General features: G+C 46.0%; 3 protein-coding genes and 1 non-coding gene across 7 annotated transcripts; 1 reads left to right on the plus strand and 3 right to left on the minus strand.

Annotated features, from left to right (window-relative positions):
* Positions 1–5,707: 5,707 nt before the first annotated feature.
* MIR160A (microRNA MIR160a) lies at positions 5,708–5,882 on the minus strand. The gene has a single exon (NR_126862.1). It is a non-coding gene; the product is annotated as a microRNA MIR160a (primary transcript).
* Positions 5,883–10,792: 4,910 nt separating this feature from the next.
* On the minus strand, positions 10,793–17,250 carry LOC100841675 (actin-related protein 7). Its single transcript, XM_003558223.4, has 8 exons — positions 16,962–17,250; positions 16,649–16,861; positions 14,418–14,559; positions 12,785–13,029; positions 12,391–12,574; positions 11,600–11,667; positions 11,357–11,516; positions 10,793–11,251 (listed from the first exon to the last, which is right to left on the minus strand). Exons 1-7 carry the CDS (start codon positions 17,037–17,039, stop codon positions 11,364–11,366), a joined length of 1,083 nt encoding a protein of 360 aa, XP_003558271.1. The 5' UTR covers positions 17,040–17,250; the 3' UTR covers positions 10,793–11,251; positions 11,357–11,363.
* A 201-nt stretch (positions 17,251–17,451) lies between these two features.
* LOC100829645 (pentatricopeptide repeat-containing protein At5g14080) lies at positions 17,452–20,938 on the plus strand. Of its 4 annotated transcripts, none has more exons than XM_024457303.1 (4): positions 17,452–18,989; positions 19,081–19,421; positions 19,517–19,641; positions 20,241–20,938. In XM_024457303.1, the coding sequence occupies exons 1-2, from the start codon at positions 17,870–17,872 to the stop codon at positions 19,386–19,388; spliced, it is 1,428 nt and encodes a 475-aa protein (XP_024313071.1). In that variant the 5' UTR covers positions 17,452–17,869; the 3' UTR covers positions 19,389–19,421; positions 19,517–19,641; positions 20,241–20,938. The 4 variants fall into 4 exon arrangements, with proteins under 4 accessions (XP_024313071.1, XP_003559362.3, XP_014756747.1 ...); XM_003559314.4 differs by having other exon boundaries at positions 20,257–20,938; XM_014901261.2 differs by having other exon boundaries at positions 19,081–19,641.
* A 695-nt stretch (positions 20,939–21,633) lies between these two features.
* On the minus strand, positions 21,634–22,338 carry LOC104581960 (PE-PGRS family protein PE_PGRS16-like). Its single transcript, XM_010231166.1, has one exon. It carries the CDS (start codon positions 22,336–22,338, stop codon positions 21,634–21,636), a length of 705 nt encoding a protein of 234 aa, XP_010229468.1.
* Positions 22,339–23,203: the final 865 nt, after the last annotated feature.

The raw sequence follows: 23,203 nt of genomic DNA on the forward strand, positions 1-23,203 counted from the left end.
CACTACCTCAGTGGCTAACGGAAAGATTGCACATGATTTGGGGGCAGTTATTCCCATCAAAGTGCACACTTGGTAACTGCGCGACGTGCCGCCGAGAATCCCGCAAGATCCGGAAGGATAAGTGTATGCGTGGGAACCGAAATTCCCCCCTTAATGGCTCTCTCGGTTTTACTGTCCGATGGGACGGCGCGCTCGCCTCGTAAAGCGTCATGGCAGTGACTCAAGCCTTATCTTCTCGTTAGTTTAAAGAAGTGTTTTGTCCAAGTCACAGCTGGCATCTATATCGGCAAAAGTAAGTTTTCAACTGTCAGTCATGGAGAAGAAAAAATCTTGGCTAAGAACTGGATAAACACGCCGACCCGGAATGTCGGAATAAATTGATCTCGGCTAGGAGAACCTGAGGTTGTCTCGGCATCCTTCTCGGCTAAGCCCAAGTAGGCTTTGGTGGTCTGTCTATGGGAAACTATCGTGGCCCGACATTCTTCTCTGTCGGACCGCAACAGCTTCGGGGACTAGTGTCGGGGGGATGACCCCAGGTAGGGTCATGGTGACATAACTCTAGCCGAGATGACGGAGGAAAAGCCGGCATAGTTATATATGCCGACATCATAAAGTCAAAACTAACACTAAGCCGGCATTCCGGGCGTATGCCGGCATGACTATTTTGTCTTATGAGTTTGCAGGATAAGGACGAGCACCTTGATCTCGGCGATAGCCGAGATCTCTCAACGGTCTTATCCTGACCACATGGTGCAAAGTAAAGCAGAGCCATCATCATCTCAGAAAAGCAGTCAGCGCCTGCGTACCGGCGTCAGGCGACTGCAGAGAGGAAGCACCGAAAGAGAATTTCTGACGGAAGCCGGCAGAGGATAGCGGTACTTTCTGCAGGGTGACAAGGAAAAGTAAAGTTGTCTTGTCTCCTGCGGTGCTACCGGGAGTGAACCAAGCCGCGTGCCCGGCGGGGCCCAAGGAAAATGGCGTTAGACTTGGCCCGCATGTTAGTGTGGCATGTGCGGCATATAAATAGAACCTTACCCCTATGTAAGAAATGAGGACGGTGCACTTAGACAACTAGGGTTTCCCCTTCTTCTTCTTTTTCCTCAAGAATACAGCTCAAGGAACGCCATTGTTGAGCTTGCATATCTCGGCTAATACAACAAAGCAGGAGTAGGAGTTTTATCTCAGCAAGAGGGCTCCGAACCCGGGTAGATCCATGTGTGCTTGTGTGATTTGTGCGTGTTTCCCTTCACGTCCTCCCTTCTCCAGTTCCTCCTTGGTCCATCGGCCCCAAGTTAAACCATCCAATGGCATCTGCCGTGACACCACCACAACATTTCGAGAGAATGCAACTGGTTGAGGCTGGTCATAGTGGGAAGTAACTTAGACTAACTTAGTCCAAGTTACTACCTCCATATAGTAACATATATGTGGTGTCATGCGTTGTGTCATTTATTAGATTGTAGACTCATCTTGCTTTGGTTTGTGTAATGTTATGATAACATATGTAGTTACCACAAACCTCTCTCTTGTCGTTAATAACATGACACATCATCAAAATTGCTTGGTTGGCACTTTAGTTATCACCTTCGTTACTCCCAATATGAATAGCATGAAATGATTGCATTTAAGAAAACAGGGCAATGGTGCACTGGTGCGTGTGCATAAACAGATCGATCGATGATCAGGACACCCTTGTACTGGGACTGGGATAACGGCTTTATACTTCTTACCAAATCTTTTAAATGTGACTCTCGTCCTCTCATCATCTAGTCAACTAAGAAACACATCGTGCAGCTTCCGGCCTCTGCATATATATGTAGCCAGCTGCTTGCTACTCCCTTTGTAGCTCAGCTTAGCTAAACACTGTTTGACCGAGTTGCTGCTGTGGGGGGGAATTCTGTTAAGAGGAGCAATCTATTTGCCAACAGTCCACGCACATCATTCTAGACAGTTTAGTTTGCATACAGCTAGATGCGCTGCGTCCACTTGAGCACATGTGAGCATCAAGATGTATTAGCTCGCTAAGTGCATCTCCAAGGGTGAAGCTGCATTTGTCCATTTGGAAGATTTTGGGACAAATGAGGGCTCCTATTGAACACCATGGCATTTTTTCATCCTCATTTTGTAAATGTTTGTCAGTTTTGTCGTGGGTCTCAGATGTGTGAGCCAGATGGACAAATGGGCACTTCCTACTCTTTCTTCAAGTTTCTCAGAGAAACAGATGAGGTGGACAAGTTTTGGACAAATAGAGATTCTCAATTTGTTATGTTTGTCTATAGACACCCAAATGCACAATGGGGGAGATTTTAGGGTGTCGTTACATATGCTCTACGTGACTTGGTATACTAGTAGGTTGTATCTACGCCTGTCACGGTAAAGGTACCTGTATCTTACAACAACCAAAATTGTATGGTGGTCCTGGTACATGTTGGCGTAAGAATGTATGCAAAAATTACGCAAATTTAGATTGTAGGTCGTACCATACGAAAAATAAATAAACACTTCTAGGGAAAACGCTAAAAAATTAAATTACTTTTGAAATGTGTGTAGATTTCATTTTACTTTTTCTATTTTTTTGGAGAAAATCATTTTTTTAGCGGTCATTTTATTTTATTTAAAATAGGCCGCGGCAATGACAGATAAAGGCCACAAACAAAGTTATGAGTTAAGGCCCATTTAGAATCCTTCGGACTTCTAGGCCTTGTTTGCCGCAACGGGCCGCAAACAGCCCCTGCATGCTCGCTGCACCCGCACCTCGCGAGGCCGAAGCCCACGAGACCCTCAAAGCTGCGCGCACTGTGCTCCCGCGCGTGCATGTGCATAAACAGATCGGGGTGCCTGTACTGCGATAACGTATTTGGCTGCTTCTTCAAATGTGACTTTTTAAATGTGACTCTCCATCGTCATCTTTTAGTCAACTAACAAACACATCTGGCTGCTTCTTCTGCATATATATGTGAGTACTCTATATATGTAGCCAGCTGCTTGCTAATCCCTTTGTGTTGTTAGTTCGCTCTTCACACTAGCTTAGCTAAACGATGCTTGATCGAGTTGCTGTTGTGGGTGAAAGTCATCTTGGCGATGGAGAGATTTTCGGGGATGGGAGGCACCGGGAGAGCTTCTATGAGATAGTCAATCTATTCGCCAACAGCTCGTGCGCTTCGTTTTAGACAGTTTAGTTTGCATACGGCTAAGCGTAACTCCACTTTAGCACATGATTGTATTGTGGTGTATTAGCTCCCCAAATAACTTGGTACACTAGGTTGTATATCTAAACCTACCATCTACTCATGTGTGAGGTACTCGTATATATATATGAGTAAAATATACTACTAGTCCATGAACTCGGCAAAAATGAACATTTTGATCCATAAACTCGGAAAATGCACACTTAAACTCTTAAACTGGTATTATTGTGTCACTTTAGTCCAAAAATTGTTCGGCAAGGCTTAAACACGCCACATGGCCGCCACGTCGGTTTCGGCCAGGACCGCGGGCTGCTACTCGACTTTCTCAAAATTCTTTCCTAGCCCCCTGAAAACCACACCGTTGCCGCCAGCACCACGCCTAAGGTTGCTATCAAGTACACAACGCTCAATTTTGACAAGAGGACGCCGGTGAAGGTGTCGCCGAACGTGGCGTGTTTAAACCTCGCCGAACCGTTTTTGAACTAAAGTGACACAGTAGTTACAGTTTAGGGGTTTAATTGTGCGTTTTTCGAGTTCGTGGACTAAAGTGTTTATTTTTGTCGAATTCATGTACTAGTGGTGTATTTTACTCTATATATATTACAAAAGAAATTGTGCTGGTAGTACATATAAGAGTCCATGCAAAAACAATTGTGCAAATTTTAATTATAGCTCGTACCGCATGAAAAATAAAACAGACAGAACTTTTTAATGCACATCACCTTAATTGTGCCATTTTAACAGGTTGTGAGACATACCCATGAACTATTTTGCCATACAACCTGTTAAAATTACTTTTGAAATGGGTTAAGGCTGCGGACGGCGGTGACTGATCCATTCAGAATCCTTGGAGCGTCAAGGCCCTTTTTACTGCAATGGCCCGCAAACAGAGTCACCCCTACTGCGCGTCTGAGCCTGCACCGAGCGAGGCCGAAGCCCACGGCCCGCAAAGCCGCGCGCTGTTAGGTCGGTGTCTGCCTGTCCGGCCTGGTAAGACGTTTTATCCTTCTTACTCCATTTTATTTTATTTTTTTATTGCGCCCATCAATTTTATTTTATTTTTTTGCGAAATAACGTTTTATCCTTCCGGCTCGGTAAGTTGTCAATCTACGTCCTAGTATATATTGTCCTACAGTGAGACTATTTACGCGGCTAGTATATATTGTCCTGTACTACGTCTACAAGACTACATGCATGTATAACGTAACGTTGTAGAGCGCATACATGCAAGTACTTATAAATACGGCTAGGTGATACATGCATAGACGTGTCGTCATATGTGCAATGTAGATCGACCGACCTTTATATATCTTGCATCAAACCAGACATTTACCTACACAAGAAATTACAAGCTCGCGACCGCTCAGTAAACATATACTCTCTTCGGCCGGAATTACTTGTCGAAATATTACATATATCTAGACGTTTTTTATACATAGATACATTCATATTTGAACAAAATTGAAGTAATACCGGTCAGAGAGTACATCAATTGAGACGATACCCCTTTTCTGAAGAAAAAACCCTTCTTAATTGCAGATGTCTTGGGAATGCGGCATAGTTTTCCCTCCGAAAGGAGAGGGGCGCTACAGTGCTCCAGGCTCCGTCTTAATCCATTTTGCAAGTCTGGAACTGTAATATCGGATATTAATTATAATTATGTATTCTCCCTGATTCTAAATTCTTGACTCAAATTTGTTCAAATATGGATGTATCTATTTTTAAAAAGCATCTAGATAGATGTAATATTTCGACAGCAATTTAGGATCGGAGGAAGTACTTAAGAAAAGTAATTAAGGTCAAGTTTGAAGACATACATATGTACACATTAGTTTCTACCAGCTGCTGGTCGATCTGCTGGATCGAGCAAGCAAACCAACTACGACCATTGAACAATGCATGTGAGTTCTCATGAGCTATCTCTATCAAGATTTATGCTGATGCACGCGCATATTCTCATTGACATCTTGTCAGTCAGTTGCACGCCAGCCGGTATCGAGGCACCAGTACGTACTATAGCTGTTAAGAAGACTATATGTGTATATACAAAACAAAAGAAAACAAAGCGAAGGAGGTGACGGATAACAGACGATGAGACGGGGGTTAAAAATGGTCATCACATCAGATCAGTGGCTAGCTGAATAGGCCGGTGGCGTAGAACAATTTTACTCCAACAGAAAATAAGCTAGGTGGATTAGTCAGTACAGATAATTGTTAGCACTTACCAGCGCTGCAATTAAGATATGTGTCGGATCCACATAAGATATTGCGTATACATATACTTATCACTTACTAGTAGAGAAAATACAAAACAAGTTAAACGAAGCAGTTGTACGTTAAGTGTGCGCCAAACGTACGGATCAGTGCGTGTAGTAGCAAATCTAGAGTACATACTCATTATAATCTTCTTCTTAATTAATGAGATGAGGCAAAGCTGCTAGCTAATTAAGCTTGCTTCTAGTACTAGTAACATCAAATTAAAGAATGTAAAATGTACTAAGAGAGAGAGGGAGGGAGGGAGGGAGAGAGGGAGGGAGGGGGAGAGACGGTCATGCTTGGCTCCTCGCACGCCATCCGCGGTAGAGCCAACGTTTGCGTTTGGGCCGGGGGAGCTCAAACTGAGTTGTTGGCAGCTACGCGAGTGGCATACAGGGAGCCAGGCATATCCCATTTTTTTTTTCACCTCCTTCCGCATATATTGCACCTTCATCCAACATATATACCTGCAGCTGCAGCTGCCTGCATTATGAATGCCATTGTGTGGAGGGGAGCTAGTTAGAGAGGTCTACAGAGAGACGGGAGAGGCGTCTCGTCTGGGGAAGAAGAAGAAGAAGACTAGAAGAGAGGAGAATACTAGCTTGTGTACGCATACTACGGAGCCCGGGGCTGGGCAGCCCCTATAAATAGTTCCCCGAGCCGCAAATTATGATGCCCTAGCGCTACCTAGCTGGCTGCTGGCTAGCTAATCCCTCCCTCCCAACCCAACGCGGCAATCCCATCATGCACTCACACACGGCGGCATGCAACGCAATAACATGCGCGCACATTGCACGCTCCTCCAAGCTCAGCTGGCAGCAGGGCAAAGCTTGTGTGGGCAGGAATTGGGAACCCTCCTCAGCTTCCCAGTATAGCTAGAGTCCATCCATGTATACACATACGAGCAGCATGATTACAAAGACGGAATAAAGGGATTCGATCGCAGTCAGCGCCGCTACGCTACGCACCAACAAGCTGAAGAAAGCAAGCGGAGAAAGAACCCTAGACCACCACAGCAGCTAGCCAGCCCCCCTCCAGAGCTAGCTAGCTGGCACAGTGTCAGGGGCCTGTTAATTATCTCTGTGCGTGCAATTGTGTGGTGGCAACTCAGCTCGGTGGCGACATACATACAGCAGCACGCCAGGCCAGGTCGTCGATCGATCGCAGAAAGAAAAAACTCCGATCCATATTAAATATGTCTCAAATTTATCTAAATATGGTTGTATCTATGCGTGAAAAACGTTTAGATACATGTAATATTTCGACAACTAATATGGTATATAAAATTGCCCCTGGGAGCCCTTGCGTTTGTTCGCAGCCATATATTGCCATTCATCATCATCATGCATCTAACATGCAACCCTCTCTGTGTGGACTGTACATGGGTGGTTTGAATTGCTGCTGGCTGGCATTGCAAGAGAGGAGGTGGCCTTTTTTCTGAGACGGGTGGTTTGGCACGCAGCGCTTGGCCGGGAGCCGGATTCCCCCGCCTGCAGTGTGCGGCTCGCGTGGGTGGACCAGATCGACCAAAGCTTTCTCTCGCGACATTGCTCTGCGCTTAAATTTACAGCGACTGCGCGCCTGCCCCCGTGACCATGCATGCACTACTAGGCTTTTTTACCTTTACGTGCGTCGCTTTGCGAGTGAAAGTTGATACGATCCATCCACGGAGATGCATGGGTCAAGGCTCAAGGGGGCTACTAGCTAGGTAGCTAGGGTTTCTTTATTTTCTTATCCTCGGCTAGCTGCTAGCTCAGTTTGCATTCAAAATGGACGTATAGCAGTGTAGTACTTTGCTCTCGCATGATGTCTTATTAGATGGTTGCTGGCTAGTGATATGTGTATGCTTGACTTGAACCTATTAAGGTTTGCTATAGTACATTGATGATTTTGTAATGCTAGTTTACTGGAGCAGTTTGTTTGGAAGTAAGTTGCGTGAGAAATAAAACTATCACTCGTATACTCCGTATATGCAACTCCCTCACTCAGGTTTTTACGTAACATGTATGGTACAGTACGTACTACTATTTCAAAACTACTACGTATTCCCTCCACCACATATTAAATGACTTGAATTTGTCCGACAGTGAATGTATCTATGCCTAAAACGTCTTGATACATGTAATAAAAAATCACTAATTAATATGGGAGCATATGTTAGCTAGAAAAACGTAATTAAAGTAAGCAGTAACAAACTAAAGGGAGAAACGTCTCGGTAATACGCAGTGGAGAGATAGAGTAAACATGCGTGGATGGGAGCGCACGAGAGCGTAGGCGATCGACAAACAGAAGCCGACATCCACAACGATACATGCGCATCACGTGCGTGCGTGCGTGCATACATAGAAATAGCTGTCCGTCCTGGTCAAGTGGTCATACGCTCCCACCGCCAACGGCACGGCCGTGGGGGTTTTGCACTTTTGCTTTCGCACGCGCGCATGCATCCACTACTACGCGCGCGGGACGCCGGTCGAGGCCAAAAACCGGACCCGTACGCACGCACGATTCGTGCCGCCCGCGCACCCGATCGGCTGGAAGCCGGAAGGAACACCTACTCTTGGAGCGCCGGTACGGTGACTTGTTTGCGTGGCTTGGCTAGCGGGAGGAGGAGTGCATGGGCATGCGTTGGTGCCGTACCGTGGCGATCGAGGCCGCCGTTAATTCGATCCGCTGCGTGCCGGCCGGCTCTCCGATTCCATGGGTTGGGAGGAGATTCGGGTGGGCGCTAGCCAACAAGCGAGCCCAACGGCAACCCGCGGCCGCTTCCAGCTTGTCCACACGGCCTTCTCTCATTCTCTCTGATCTGCTCGCCTCGCGGCGGCCTCTTGCTTTGGATTGTCTTCTCTTCCCGATTCCCTCCCCGGTGGGGAATCCGTACGTACGTGCCGTGCCGTGTGTAGCTCGCCGTGTAGTGCTCACTAATCATCATGAGCCGTGACGCCGGCCGGCCGGCCGGTGATTTCATTTGTTGCGAAAATCTACTGGCTTGCTTCCCCGTTTGGTCACTAGCTTTTTTTTAGACGCGACGGTCGATTCCTGCGATTCGATTAGAAAAAAGAATTGGTCCTCCGTTTATCAGGAAAACCGGGCTAGAAAATCCATACAATGCACGGCTTATTAAAGGAAAGCCGTGCGAAAAACCCTGACAAAGTGCATACACGGGACAAAACCAAATAAACAAGCCGCTACCATGAAGGCGAACCCCTCCTGCTCCAACGACACCAATCAGGGAACAACTCATTTCGTCAGGAGAAAGTAGGCAGAACTAGGGTTTTTCGACGACCGGAGCAAGGAAGAGGCTGCCCTGACGAGAGAAACTTGCGCATCGGCAAGTCCGCGCAGCACGTAGACTTAGTCGCCATCCCTGGCCAAGATATATCCTAGCCAATCCAACCACAACAAGCAAACTCCGCCGTCAGACAAGGGCTCCAAAGGCAATGCCTCCAATCACGACGTCCAAAGACGCCGCCGTTGCCCGATCCGAGAATCTGAGCTTTCGCTCGAAGGCGCCCCATCCACAAATGGTGGGATGTAGTAGGTCTGCATGGCGACGCCTTCAAGAAGAGAGCGACGTCCGAGGACACTGTCGTCGTCGGCACCAGGGTGCAGGGTTTTCACCCCGCATGCCCACACACCCAATGCAGACAGGAGCAGCAGCTTCGTGGCGAACCGGACGGACGAAAGGACTGAGCAGAAGCCACCAACCACCGTACGCACCGACGTAGGCCCGTCGACGCCACACAGCCCAAACCACCACCGGCCAGGGCGCCCCAACCGCCCCACACACCGGACTGATGCACCAACGCAGACCGCCACACACCACTGCAGCCCGAAGCCATCGGCCCCGCTCGCCCATGCCCAGCCTCCACAATGCAGGGCCGCCGCACCCACAACCGGGGCCACACACAGCACCAGATCCGGCACCGCATGCCCCGGCTCCGGTGCCACCACCGGCAAGGGTTCTCCCGTGTCGCCAGAGAATGTAATATTTCGACAAAAATTATAAGACGGAGGTAGTATATATGTAGTATTTTCTTAGAAAAAAATAAAAATGGGATCGCCGGTGCATGTCATGCATGTTTTGGCTTGCCAGACAGTAGTGTCATGCGCATGCACTTATTATAGTTAGCGCGCGCCGTCCTGTACGTCCTGATCGATAGCTAGCCCGACAAGGACTAAGACGGGTCTGGTTGATAGGACAAAACCCACATGCATGACGGCGGTTAATCCACGACGACGTACCCTTCATGGGCTAATACTACATAACAGTACTCTAACAGCCGCCGGCCTAAAACGATTCTGCTAGAGCTAGCAAGCTCCCACCAGAGACAAGATCGACAGCTTCTATTGGCCACAGCTCACACTCAGGCGCAGCACGTACGCATATGAACAGCCCCTAATTCTGCATGCAAAACTATTTAGTAGTAGGGCATGCAGAGGAAGCCGGCAATTATTTGGTTAGACCACGGGCAGCTTTTGTTGGATCTGCGACTGTTCGTGTGCAACTCCCCAAGACCAAAATCCTCATGGCCAGAGCAGCATGTATGTCATTGTCGGAGATCCATCCATCGCCAATATGGATAATGGCATCTCAAGAACTGCTCATTTGTGGCCTACCTATTGATTAACTTCTTCAACTAGAGTGGTCAGCTGCAGGTGAGGTTTCCAATTAGTTGAAGCCACCAGGTAAATTTGATATAGTATATCATTTGCTCGCTTAGTTTGCAGAGGAAAATTGTTTGTATCCTTTAATTGCTAGGCACACTGTAGCAGCAGGAATAGTACAATTTGGCGCCTCTGTTCCGTTCCATCGGGAAAAATGAACGGCCTGTTCGAGCATGGTACTGTAGGAAAGCATTAACTGGAGCTTAGAAATGGCAGGGGATGTCCGGGGACCGGACGGATGCAGTCATCACGTAGATCGGTCCTGCAGGATATCAATGGAGCGAGTGAATCGCTGCATCAGCAAACCGTTGCAACACGCAAAGCCTGGACCGTCGACCGTGAACCACCTGAGATGCCTTTCTTGGCGCCAATGTCCACAACCCGCGGGAATACATCCTTTGCTTGCTGTCCCTTCAAAAGCCAGTGTTGCTATGATTCTTGCTTATTCAAAAAATGGCACCGCAATCATCATTTTTCGAAAAACGCTACAGCGGTGACATCTTTCAATCTATTGTAATTGCATTTTAAGAAAATGCAGATTTGAGTACCGATATCAAATTATAACCAAAATTTGTATTGTTTGAAAGATTGCGCCTTCCTGGTTGTTGATTTTGTGCCAAATAACAATAGAGTACTAAAATATCTACTCCATCCGTCTCCGTCTCATATTAAGTGTCCGCTGATTTAGAGTACCACATTGAATATTTAGTAGTGACTGATAATTTTCTTCAATTTTTATAACAGCAAAGAGATACGACTACTTGCTTACGCAGTAATAGCTCAGGGAACCACGGGATATTGCGCTTCGTTAAACTGGTAAATGGCAGAACACCTCACGTGTGAGAACGCCTTTCCAACCTTTTTTTTCCCGCTGGTTCAGCAGCTACAGTTCTAACACACCTAACGAGAAATAATAGACGCTGGATTCTGAAACCTGAATAGCTAGCTAGCAACAACGCATCCAAAACGAAAGGAAACAAGCAGAAGAGCCGCCATGAATAGCTTGAAAGCCGCCCGCAGCGTTCTTCCGGAGAGGAGAGGACACCGGTACAGCGGGTTGGATGGGATGGAGCGCGCACAGGCCCCTACAGGGCAGGGGCAGCAGTAAAGGTGTTGCAGTCAGATTCGAGGGTACGACGCGCCTGCAGCAAAGCTCATGTTTCAGTTGCCATCAACACGTACACGTAAAGGTGTTGTAGTACACATCAATCATCTGGGGTGACTTGAGTAGTAAAAAGAGCGCAGACCTGGTTCTCAGAAGCACTTCTTGTGGACGATGGATGGGCCCGTCTCGTCGTAGTCGCCCTTGGTGACGTGCTGGTTCTGGGGGAAGACCACCTTGGCCAGGATCGCGCCGCCCAGCCAGGCCGAGTGCCTCCCTAGATTCTCAGGCATGTATTCTGGGGGCTGGAGGAATGCATGGTTTAGTTGGTTGGTTAGCAATGGCAGAGCAGAGTGCAACGGGGAGTTCTAGGGAGCGGAAGGTTTACCTTCACGAGAGTTGGGCGGATTGCCGAAGCAGACAAATTCGCTTCTCGCTGAAACCTGTCTTCAAAGCCTTGAGAAGAAGAAAACAGAGCACTTAGATAAACTATGAACCTCAGTTATTACTGACAAAGAGTTTTAGCCAATTATTTGGGTTTGAAATGGTTATGATGTGCAAAAATGAGAATAGCATTCGAATGAGTAAGCAGAGGGACCAACGAAAAGCATGCAGGGTAAGCAGTGGTTCCAACATTCCCTAAGTAATGTTTATCTGAACTGCTGAATATAATAGCTAGCTATAAGTAGTTCGCAATATTCTCCGCACATTCAGAATAATGTCAATTGGCTTATCTGCTTATCCATGGGATGCTAACTGGAGTACAAGATATTCCCAAGTCATATATGAGATTCAGAATTCTTTCCAATCAAATCAAATTCCCAGGTCCCGACACCATGGGTTCTCAAATGAGAGAAATTCCAAAGTGGCCCCATTTCCTCTGTTCTGGAACATAGCATGGTAGCAAACTAACTCCTGCTGCATAGGTTATAGACCACTGGCATTTGCATGTGCAATTTTAATAAGGGTTTTTGTGATTGTTTCATACAGCAATTTTCCATTTTAAAGGATTCCATGTTCCACAGGGAAAGCATGTATTGTCATCCAGACCAGCAGGCAGAGTAAGAGTTTAGTGTTTATAACTCTAATAGACATGCATGTTCCATATATAATAAAAGATTGACAAACCCAACTGTTCTAATCAATAAAGGGCATTTTTTAGAGTAGGTAGTAACTAACCAGTCATGGATGCAGTGCCACCGCATAACATAGTGTTTTCAAGTAGTTGCTTATGGTACTCCGATGCAACATTTGAAACACTACTAACTAGCTGGTGAACAACGCCATAATCTTCCAAGCCCAAAATTCTTGGTTGAAACAAAGCTTCACCGACGATAAAGCGCTCCTTTTCAATTGTTATAACCTGGAAGAAGATGCGCTTAGAGTTAAGTGGTTCCAAAGATTCAGGATGAGAAATACTAAGTAAACACCAAGGCATTTGATCAATCTGAAGAGTGAAGAGAATAACCCACAGAATTATCATGCATTGCACATCAAGATACATGTAAAAGGGTCTACTGAATGTTGGGCCCAATATTTACAATAAAGCAATGTAGCATAGGGAACAACAAACCTGCCCATCTGGAAGAGTGTGCTTCTCTGGGTCGCATGAGCTTTCTATAGCTTCAAAGGCTAACTGATCTTCTGTGCAGCATGCATACTGTTCTTTCAACCTCTCAACATCAGAAATATCAATGTTTACTGATGGGTTGGAGTTTTTTAGTTCTTGCGCAAATAGGTTTGTCAAGTCGGTTCCTCCAATCTCAAATCTCTTTGACGCTACATGTTGAACAGCACCTTCACAAACTGGAGCAATATCTGGTATCATATAAAGAAATGTCAATAAAATTGAAGCTCCAGCTGCAATGATGCTTGACCACCACTGAACAAAAGAAAGGCACTTATGAAAAGTTGAAAACTTATCCCAATTAATTTAGTAAAGCATCCACATTTCAGCTTAAATACTGGAATGTATCAGTACAGTAGCTTGCTTGGCACTGGTGCAATGTGCTGCTGAATCTAGTTAACTGAAGCGAATCTACAGGACCAAGTGAAAAATTAATGCTGTGCTTCTTCTACTAGTTTGTTAACATATATCCAATAAAGTCAAATAAATAGCACCTGGCAAAAGCCACCAAAACGCAAATCGCGTATAAGCAGTTCTGCAGTTGCAGAGCACAATAATGCCTAAAATTCAATTGCTGAATAAATAAACTATAAGTGGATTTTTTTTTGAAGAAAAATACCTATCAGATTTTATTTTTTTAGATCAAAAGGCCCTTGCCTAGTTACATACCATTTGAAATGAAACCAGTCTTACAGTTTTAGTAGTTAACTCCAAACGAAAATGCCCAAAAGGGATCACAACAGAGCTAGCCAGACATGTCCGAATGCAGAAATGAAAGAAACATTCTTCAGCAAGCAGACTTGTCTGTACTCTGTACTACTATTGGTTTACATGCCCACTAATCCTACTAATTTCCTGCGTCAATGGATGTCATCATTCCGCCTGGAATAAGCTCTTGTCTAACAAAGTTGTTTTGTCTGTACTCTGTACTGATGACCAAGCCAAGAAAGTTTCTTCACTTTGTGAACCAAGAGAGAAATCCAATTTGGGTGAAAAGAACAAAAGAAGATGAACAGACAATAGGATTTTTTTTTTTTTTAAAAAAACAGAAAGACTACGGTTTTGCAAAGAAGTGGTAAATGATTTTTGGATATGTGCAAAACTATACGATACACCCAACAAAGACAACACTAAACATTTGGATACAAATAAAGGAATGCATAACTAGATTAATGATTTATAAGCTGTAATGTCATAATGGAAGAGGATTAACATAAGCATCATTGGAGTTCAGTTTTATAAGTATTTCTGCCATCCTCGTATGATGTTCTTGCATGTGCTTACAGATCATCAATCATTTGGTGACAATTGCGTAGCACAATTTTTGAGCTCAAAAGAGAATAAATATTATCTCTGCAGGCCTTCGATATGTGCTGGTTTTCACCAAGGTTATTCTAGCATGAATACATAAAGGACATCAAAAGAAGTACTAAACATAAAATAACCAAATGGAAGAAGCATAAAGTCAACAGCTTCAGAACAAATAAATAAATATCATACAGAGATTTAACAAAGGCCACGTATGGAATCAAACAGAGCTGCAACTCAAGTTAAGATACAACTAATTTGGTGATATTACCTATTTTGCCATGCCCAATGTCAACTGTACAGCCTGAAATGCGGCCAACAGCATAAAGTGACAACACAGCCTGTTCAGAGTCATAAAAGCCTGAGACGTTGAATTTTTCAAACATAAGTTGCGCCAACTGCTCCCTGAGAGCCTGCAGAGGTCGAAGACAGATTTGGAAAATTAGAGCCAAACACAGCACACCAGAGCAATTGGTAAAGCAATGCATTAAACGCACTAAAGAAAGTGGAGAAGGCTTAGCAAACAGGTAATAGAGAGATTGTATTACAGCTTCAGAATGATGAAAACTGAGGCTCCATTTAACATTGCAAATGCTTTTCACAAGCACTTATATTAATTTTACTAAAATAACTATTTGAGAGCATCCTCTTTTCATAGCAGGATTAGAATTGGTAAAGGCTCCCATTTAACTGGATTCCATAGCGTCTCAAGACTCACAACCACAAGAAGCTGGCCCCTAAGGCTTTGTTTGGTGTTAGTGTATTTTTTAGTCACTAGTGTTTTGATATTTGAGGGGTTTGGGTGTTCACCCAAAACTCTCAAAAATCCAAAAAAAACACTAGTATGAGAAGTGTTTTAATTTGGTATAAAAATGGAGTGTTTTGTGGGGGAAACTAGGGATAATCCCCTCTAAACCCTTCCTACCAAACAACCATTTGGGGTTTCTACTGTTTTTCAATTTGGAGTGGATAATACTCTAGAAAACACCCCAAAAACTCTAGTAACAAACAAGCCCTAAGGGGTAAATTATGCAATATCTGCTAAATGACACAATGCTAGAATTTCGGTGAATTCCTACAGTATCATTATATGTAAGCCACTGGACCACATGGACCACTGGACACTCCTAATTGATGCAGCTGCAGAAAACATAATCAAACTATAGGCAATGGGGTGTAGTGTTTGATGCTTAATCGTGCCATGCCTAATGCTAGTTATGCAACAGTTTCTTAGGAATGATTTTTCTTCATCGCCAGAACTTTGTGTAATACACTTACTTAGGCCCTGGCCCACATGCATGGACCAGGTGTATTTGGTTTCAGCCCAAGTTTTGCGCTACCAAAAATTTCAGATAGCCAAAATATTGGAGAAGGTTTTGCTTGCCAATGAGTTGACAACTTTGGCAAGAAAAATGAACTACAGTTCAAAAGTGGTATCAGGAAGCCAAAAAATTGTCAACCAACGAAACACAGATCAAATTTTTGGTCATGACCAAAAATTTTGGCAATGCAAACAAATCTCAGTTCCATTGGTGACATTGTCTAACTGGCAATGGCCATTTAGAAGGTTAAACTGTATATGGCAAGGTTGACCAAGAAACAAACAAACATACCCTAGAATTTATATAATGTACATCCAAATTGATCCAGAGCTAGAATTGTCTATGTAAGATTCAACAGTTAACCAAAATAGAACAAGGATGTGCACTAAATTTCATAAATTGAATATGTGGTCACATTAACCATTAAGAAATTTGGAGTCCACCAACTGAGCTCAGAAATCCAACCATACCGAATTGCTAGTGTGTTTAATCGACTATGCACACACTACGAAATAACATGTGTTTTCCACATCATCAAATAAATCAGTAATGAGATGCAGAAATATGGCATGTGATAAACAGTGAGAGCACTGTGTGGTTTTAAGTTTTAGCCAAACCTTGCTCATCTGATTTGTTTGATGATATGGCATCCGCAACAGCCGAAATAAACTAAGATTGTAAAACTGACCGTTTCGATATTTTTTTGGTAACAGGATGGTTTCAGAGTTCAAGGTTGAAGCTGGAATTTTTGCATGAACTGCTTTGCTGATAACATGTAATTTCTTCCATTCACTCTATCAGTCAGATTGTCTTAATTCTGTAATCTTGGTGCTTATGCACTTTTGGTAACTGTTTTCTTTTGAATGTGTATCACATGGATAGATGGTTCTATAAATCATAGGATTTGATCCCATCCATAAAAGGGGAAGCTAATATCATTTAGGCTGGTGGAAATGTGGAATTACATATGCCATAATGCGAACGAATTTGTTATGTGAACACTCATAACCACACAACCCAGATACAATTAATCCTGAAACCCCGTAAAATCGAACTCCCATTTCTAATCCAGCACATCCGAACCCAACCTTGAACTAGCCCCAATTTTATCTGCTCTCACGTTAAAATCCAACAAGTTTACTAGGCACCATATTTAAACGAGCTTAAAATTAAGCATCACCTTGGGCGTGAAGAGCGGCTCGGTAAAGAGGATCTGGCCCTCGTCCCCCATCTCCCACCCGATGTTCCTATAGAGGACGTAGTGGAGCAGGTCCTCCATGGCGTCCCAGTCCTTGACGAAGCCGCGCACCACCGGCTGCACCACCTCCTCCACCACAGCGCCGTCGGCCAGCTGGCTGTCCTCGACCTCCGTCTTCATCTTGGAGGGCATCACCTGACAACCAAACCAAATCACACATCAAGCATCATCACGCATAAATTCCTCGAAAATCTCGAGAGAATCGACAAGGGGCGAGGAGATCTGGCGAACTCACCAGAGCTGGGGCCTGGTCGGGCAGCGCGATGCCCGCCTTGAGCAGCTTGGAGCCCGCGTCGACGACCACCGCCTCCATGGCCGGCGGCGGGAGCAGGACAGTTCCTGGGATGCGGCGGCGAGCCGAGGCGAGGCGAGGGGAAGGGAGGACAGGAGCGAGGACTTTTGAAATGTTGCCTCGCTTGGAAGTCGCGGGAAAAGGGAAGAGAGGTTTTGGAGGAGGAGCAGCGAAAGGGAGGATGGGGAGGAAGAAGCTCGCGGTAGAGAAGCGCGTGGGATCTTGGAGCGGCCGCAGCGCGTAGGTAGCTGGTTGATGGAGAGCAAAGCTGAAGGCCCGGTTACGTAGTCTAAGAAACCGCTTTCAGAACAGGAATGTGTATCCCCTTGTTTCCGCTTTTCCAAGTACGATCACACACTAACAAGTCACACTTCGTTCCGCGCCATCAGGCGGCTCTACTGTCCCTCGTTGCCACCATGGGCCCGCCGTCCAGCGCCCCGCACCGCCTGCTCCTCCCCCGCCTCGCCGCCGCCGCGGCGCGCGCCTTCTCCGGTCGCGCCCACCCGCCTGCGCCGTCTGCCCACGCCGCCGCGGCGCCCACCTCCACCCCGCAGGCCTTCCACGCGCACCTCGCGTCGCTCGCCGCGCCCTCCCGTGCCGGCCACCCCGCCACGCTCCCTTCCCTCCTTGCCGCGCTCGCCCGCGCCCGCGCCGCGCGGCTGCCGCTCCTCCCGGCCACCCACGCACTCGCTGCCTCGGCGTTCCTCCGCCACGGCCGCCTCCCGGACGCCCTCGCGCACTTTGGCCTCCTCCCGGACTCAGTCGCGCTCCCGGCGCCGCTATGCAACTCCCTGCTCGCCGCGCTCGCGTCGTCAGGATCACTCGCTGCCGCGCGCAAGGTGTTCGACAGAATGCTAGCGAGGGCCGCCGAGCTGGACACGGTCGGGTTCGGGGTGTTTGTCAAGAATGTGGGCAGGAGGGACGGGTTCGACGAGGCCCTGCGGCTGGTGGAGACGGTGCACCATCGGGGGGACTGGATCAACAAGTCTGTTGTTGCAGCGATGGTTGTAGATGGTTTGTGTCGGGAGGGAAGGATTGAGGATGCTTGGCGGGCCTTGGAAGATATGAGGTTACGTGGATGGAAACCGGATTTCATAGCTTACAGGATTGTGTCTGAGAGGTATAGGGAAGCAGGGAGGGTAGAGGAGGAAGGGAAAATCTTGAAACAGAAGAGGAAGCTCGGTGTTGCGCCGAGGAAGGTGGACTATAGAGAGTTTTTGCTTGCATTGCTGTCTGACAGGCAGATTTCTGAGGCAAAGGAGATGGGTGAGGCGATTGTATTAGGCGATTTCCCAATTGATGATGATGTGTTGAATGTTTTGATTTGTTCAGTTTCTGAGATTGATGCTGATGCTGCCATTATGTTCTGCAAGTTCATGATAGAAAAGGACAGATTGCCAAGCACTGAGATGCTTGTTCAGCTTTGCGAGAACCTTTGCAAGAATAGGAAGGGCGATGAGATGTGGGAAATTTTTAGGGTGCTTTTGGATAGGGGCTATTGCACGAGCGAGCGTGAGTACCATTTGGTGGTGTCATTTTTGGGCAAGGCAGGGAAGGTGAGAGAGGCATATAGTGTGCTGAAGGAGATAAAAGGAAAGAGGCTAGATCCTGGCATTTCATCATACAATTCTCTCATGGTAGCACTTTGTAGAAATGACCTTCTTAGGCCTGCTAAGAAGTTGTGGGATGAGATGTTCACTAGTGGGTGCAGTCCAAATCTGCAGACTTACAATATACTTATAACAAAATTTGCAGAAATTGGCGAAAGTCAAGAAGTGCAGCAGCTGTTTGATCACATGCTCCTGAAAGGAGTGGCCCCAGATGGTGCAACATACACATCAGTCATCACTGTGATGTGCCAAGAAAAAAAATATAAACAGGCTGAGGAGATTTTTAACAAATCTGTGGTGCAGGATCCCGAACTAGCTAGTTCAGTGTTAACTGTGTTTATCCTTGCACTCTGTAAACAAGGTATTTCTGTCCTTGTAATTAGTTTTGCGTGATATTTTAATTATTCTAGTATGTCCTTGTAAATATATACTCATTGTTGAAATATTTTCAGGTAGCTTCAAAACAGCATTGAGTGTTATGTCCGGTGTTCCCTCCAATATTGAGAGCTCGAATTCACATGTCATTTTGTTGAAGTGCCTAACAGATGTTGAGGAAATAGAAATGGCATTTGAACACATAAAATGGATTATGGGACACTGCAGCTCTACATTTCATAGTATAATGAACGAGCTCATGGCTTCTCTTTCCACTTCGGCTAGTCTGCAGCCTGTCACAAAGTTGGTTCATTATTTGCATTCTCAGGGGCTTGCTGATGAAGTTGGCCCATGGATGAAGTTGGTAGAGGATGTTTATACTTGAACCACAGTTTCGATGGTTAAGATATGATATCAGGTGCATTTACCTGGTGCAAAGTCGAATTGGTACCAAGATGTTTTCCATTTGCCAAGCAGGCCACAAGTGATTAATTATTGGAGATTACGTTTCAGGCATAACTTCAGAAAGCAAGTTTCCCTGTGAAGCATTGAGTTATCAACAGTTCAAAAATGTCTGGAGATTTGTTAAAAGGTCTGGCTGGTGGTGATCTATTCCAAGTACCTTATAACTCTTTAAGGTATCCTTTCTGTTATAATTTCCATGTTATCAATTACTGTATATTGTTACTCCCTCTGTTCAGAATTGTAGCGTGCAAAAAACTTTTCACGTAGACCAACGAGAGGAGCTGGGAATGCACGCCGGAGTAATTCGGATCGTGCATGCTGCCGATACCCCCTCATACTTGGCATTATTAATTAAACTGAGTTCATTGCTATTAACCACACAGCTAGCGCCGCATACTGCATGCATGACCAATCACAGAAAAGCGGGAGCCAAGGATTATGACCCCCGACACAGTCGGCATGCATGCGCTGTGATACTCCGGCCCCATGCAAGGAGTAGTAGTTAATGCAATATGGCGGATTAGCTATTGAAAAAGCAAAACCGACTACAATTCGGAATAAGTGGAAAAAATATACTCCGAGTACAATTCGGAGTACGTGATACTATTCGGAATGGAGCGAGTAGTATTCTTGTTCTTATGATTAGGTGACTTTCCGTTACTATCTGCCATAATGACACGTTCCCATTTTTGGCCACAAGGATCAATAAGACAAAGATTTTACTTGCCAATTGTGCACCATACTATGTGGAAATGATTAATCTCAGCTCCAGTTTCTTCTGGTTGCAGGTCCTGTGCTGCTGTTCTATCTGTATCTCATATGGCAAGTTTTTTTTAGGTAAGCTGTGGGCTGTGGCAGGCATTAGCCAGCATGAACCATCTCAATTAAATGGAAGAATTGTGATACAACGAGTAAAATGACAGCAAGTGCAAAACAAATAGAAGAAGGGAAAAACTAAGGACCCACGAAGCCAACTGTTCAGAAGGCGTAGCAGAGCATGCAACAGCAAGAGCAATGCACAAGAGAATCTGTGTGCCAATGCAGTCGAGGGGCAGTGATTAACTGACCTATGTGGAGTATATCGTGACGGTGATTCTGCCCCTATAATGGATGGGACTGAGTTATCTGTTGGGTTCGTGGGTTTGTATGCTGGCCAGATCCATTCTGTTATGGAGGGTCAAAGCAATTTGTGTTCATCCCATCTTCTCCTCGGAGACTTGTGCCTGGGTGGCATTCACAATGGCGTCCTACGTGGTATCAAAGGTCCCTGTTGTGGTTTCAGCTTGGTTTATCATGAAAACAAAGGGATTGCACTTCACTCCATTTCCAAACAGTCCATTTTCATCACATCTGTTGTATTCTGGCCGTCATGCTTCTGATGTATCATTTTGTATACTTCTTTAAACAAATTTGTATCCTTGTATCGATATGAATGGATGAATCTACAGTTAAAATATATTTTTGGACAAACCTATACTTGCTATTTTGGGAAGAAAATAATACCACCATGAAAACATCAGAAATATCATTCACATCATATAACCATGAGAGGAAGAATATGAAAAATCACAATGCATGTAAGCTGCAGCATATATCCTTTGTTTGTACAGAAATAATTCCTACCAGTTTAGGCTGAACATAAGGTTTCTACCAACATAAATGCCACACAAGACATAAAAACTAGCCAGCGAAAATTCTAAAAGTTTTGGCAAGAAAATAATACCATGGAAACATCAGAAAGAACATTCACATCATATAACCATGAGAGGAAGAATATGAAAAATCACAATGCCTGTAAGCTGCAGCAAATATCCTTTGTTTGTACAGGAATAATTCCTACCAGTTTTAGATGAACATAGGGATTCCACCCCAGCATATGTGCCACAAGAGACATACCAACTGCCTGGACAGCAAAAATTCTAAAAAAGAATAGCAAGAAAGCAACATCAAATTCAGCATGTATATCGTCACTCAGGAAGTAAGAAACGGCAAGAAAGAATTGAACAGACACAACTATGCAATTGCAACAGAACTAACTCATCAGTCATCAGCTTCCTACATGCCTGGGCCTGCGCTTGAGCGCCTGCAGGCATCCCAGGTCTTCTATCGTTGCCGTTTCACGTCCTAGGTGTTGATTCTGCAAGCGAAATCTTAGGCTGCGACGATCAGCCTTCACTGGGAGAAGGAGCAGGAGGGCCTGTGTCGTCATCGGAGGACTCGTCCTCGGAGGAATCCGACGAGCCGCCTTCACTGGAAGAACTCGAAGAGCCGTCTTCGCTGGCCGCCTCCTGCCTCAACTCGCTGACGATGGCTGCGATGTCGACATGGCCTGTGATATCGACGAAGGTGTCCTCGTCCTCGTCATCGTCGTGGATGACGACGCCATTGGCGGGAGGGGCTTGATTAGGGTCTCCGGAGGCGGGTCCTCCGTTGTTCGAGCCGGAGGACAGAGGAGGAGACACGCGGCCGTCCGCGGTAGAGGAGCCATTGGAGGCGAGGTAGTGCTGATGACGACGCTCCTCGGCAGAGTAGCCGTCGTCGCTCGAGCCGATGGGTACGAGCGGGCCGCTGCCGTTGTCGTCGGAGTCATGGTCGAACACCATCGGATCCTCCCCGTCGCCCGAGGGGCCGTCGCTCGAGCCCTGATCCATGGAACCCCCGCCGCCGCCGGTGGAAGCGTAGTCGTCGTCGGTCGAGCCCTGATCCATCGAGTCCTCACCGCCGGCACCCCCTGCCCCTGCCCCTGCCCCAGCGAGGTCGTCGCCGCTCGAGACTCCCTCCATCGGATCACCGCGGGAGTCGTCGCCGCTCGAGCCTCCCTCCATCGGGTCACCGCGGGAGTCGTCGTCGCCGCTCGAGCCTCCCTCCATGGGATCACCGCGGAAGCTAGTCTCCGTCGCGCGCCCCTTGCTCGATCGGTCGAAGGAACCCCCTGGTCGATCGGGACGCTAGGGTTCCCCTGAATCGCGTCCGAGAGCTCGCGGATTTTCTCGCTGTTCCTTGCGCTTGGGGCGTTTCTGCTTTCTTGCTGGTACTTGGTTTTCCGGGTGCGTGTCCCGGGGAGGAGGAAGGAGGGGGGTAATGAAACGAGGGGCACGGGGGAAGGGCAGGAAAAGGGGGGAAGTTTCAAACTGCCGAAAAAGGGGGGAGGTATTGCCTCGAGATTCGTGCGGGTGGATAAATCTACGGTTGATTCTGCCTTACCCCTGCGTAGCCGTAGAAATCGTTGGTTTATTTTTTATTTTACTTTTCTTCTGCGTTAATTTGGTTTGAGTAGTAGAAAATGTGCGGAGATTAGCTAAAAATCATATGGAGGTGGCGTAGCGCAACAAATCACTTTTTGCCCACGAATTGAGCATTTTTTTTTGCCCACGAATTGAGCATATGATCCAAAAAAGAATGATTGAGTTTAATTAGATTGTTTGCATGTTGCCACAAAAACTGGAATCACTGATTCCAGTCAAGTTCTCTTACCCCGTCGTTCATCCACCGCACAGATGCACCATTCCCAACTCCAAATTTGAGAACCAAAATACTCAAGTAAATTGCTTCCTTATACGCCACCAAAGGATCACATGCACTAAAAAGCTAGCTTGGATTTCCTTTGGAACTCTACGGCGGTCATATAGAAATGATGAACAAAAGTGATTTGAAAACTACGGAAAGAAATAAATGGAAGAGTTTTTGAACAACAAAGTTTGACTGTACTAGTTTGTCAATTAGAGAAGAGCTTAG

Source organism: Brachypodium distachyon, chromosome 1, assembly GCF_000005505.3.
Source record: "Brachypodium distachyon strain Bd21 chromosome 1, Brachypodium_distachyon_v3.0, whole genome shotgun sequence".
Taxonomy (NCBI): Eukaryota; Viridiplantae; Streptophyta; class Magnoliopsida; order Poales; family Poaceae; genus Brachypodium; species Brachypodium distachyon.

What these genes read in the sequence shown, in the direction of transcription:
- LOC100841675 (XM_003558223.4), bottom strand. Translation starts at nt 17,039, where the DNA reads ATGGAGGCGGTGGTCGTCGACGCGGGCTCCAAGCTGCTCAAGGCGGGC. An exon ending in AGCCGCTCTTCACGCCCAAG is followed by an intron (nt 14,560 to 16,648) that starts GTGATGCTTAAT and finishes CGACCTCTGCAG; the next exon opens with GCTCTCAGGGAGCAGTTGGC. An exon ending in TGGCACTGCATCCATGACTG is followed by an intron (nt 11,668 to 12,390) that starts GTTAGTTACTAC and finishes CTTCTTCTCAAG; the next exon opens with GCTTTGAAGACAGGTTTCAG.
- LOC100829645 (XM_014901261.2), top strand. Translation starts at nt 17,870, where the DNA reads ATGCTAGCGAGGGCCGCCGAGCTGGACACGGTCGGGTTCGGGGTGTTT. An exon ending in CCTTGCACTCTGTAAACAAG is followed by an intron (nt 18,990 to 19,080) that starts GTATTTCTGTCC and finishes AAATATTTTCAG; the next exon opens with GTAGCTTCAAAACAGCATTG.
- LOC104581960 (XM_010231166.1), bottom strand. Translation starts at nt 22,338, where the DNA reads ATGGAGGGAGGCTCGAGCGGCGACGACGACTCCCGCGGTGACCCGATG.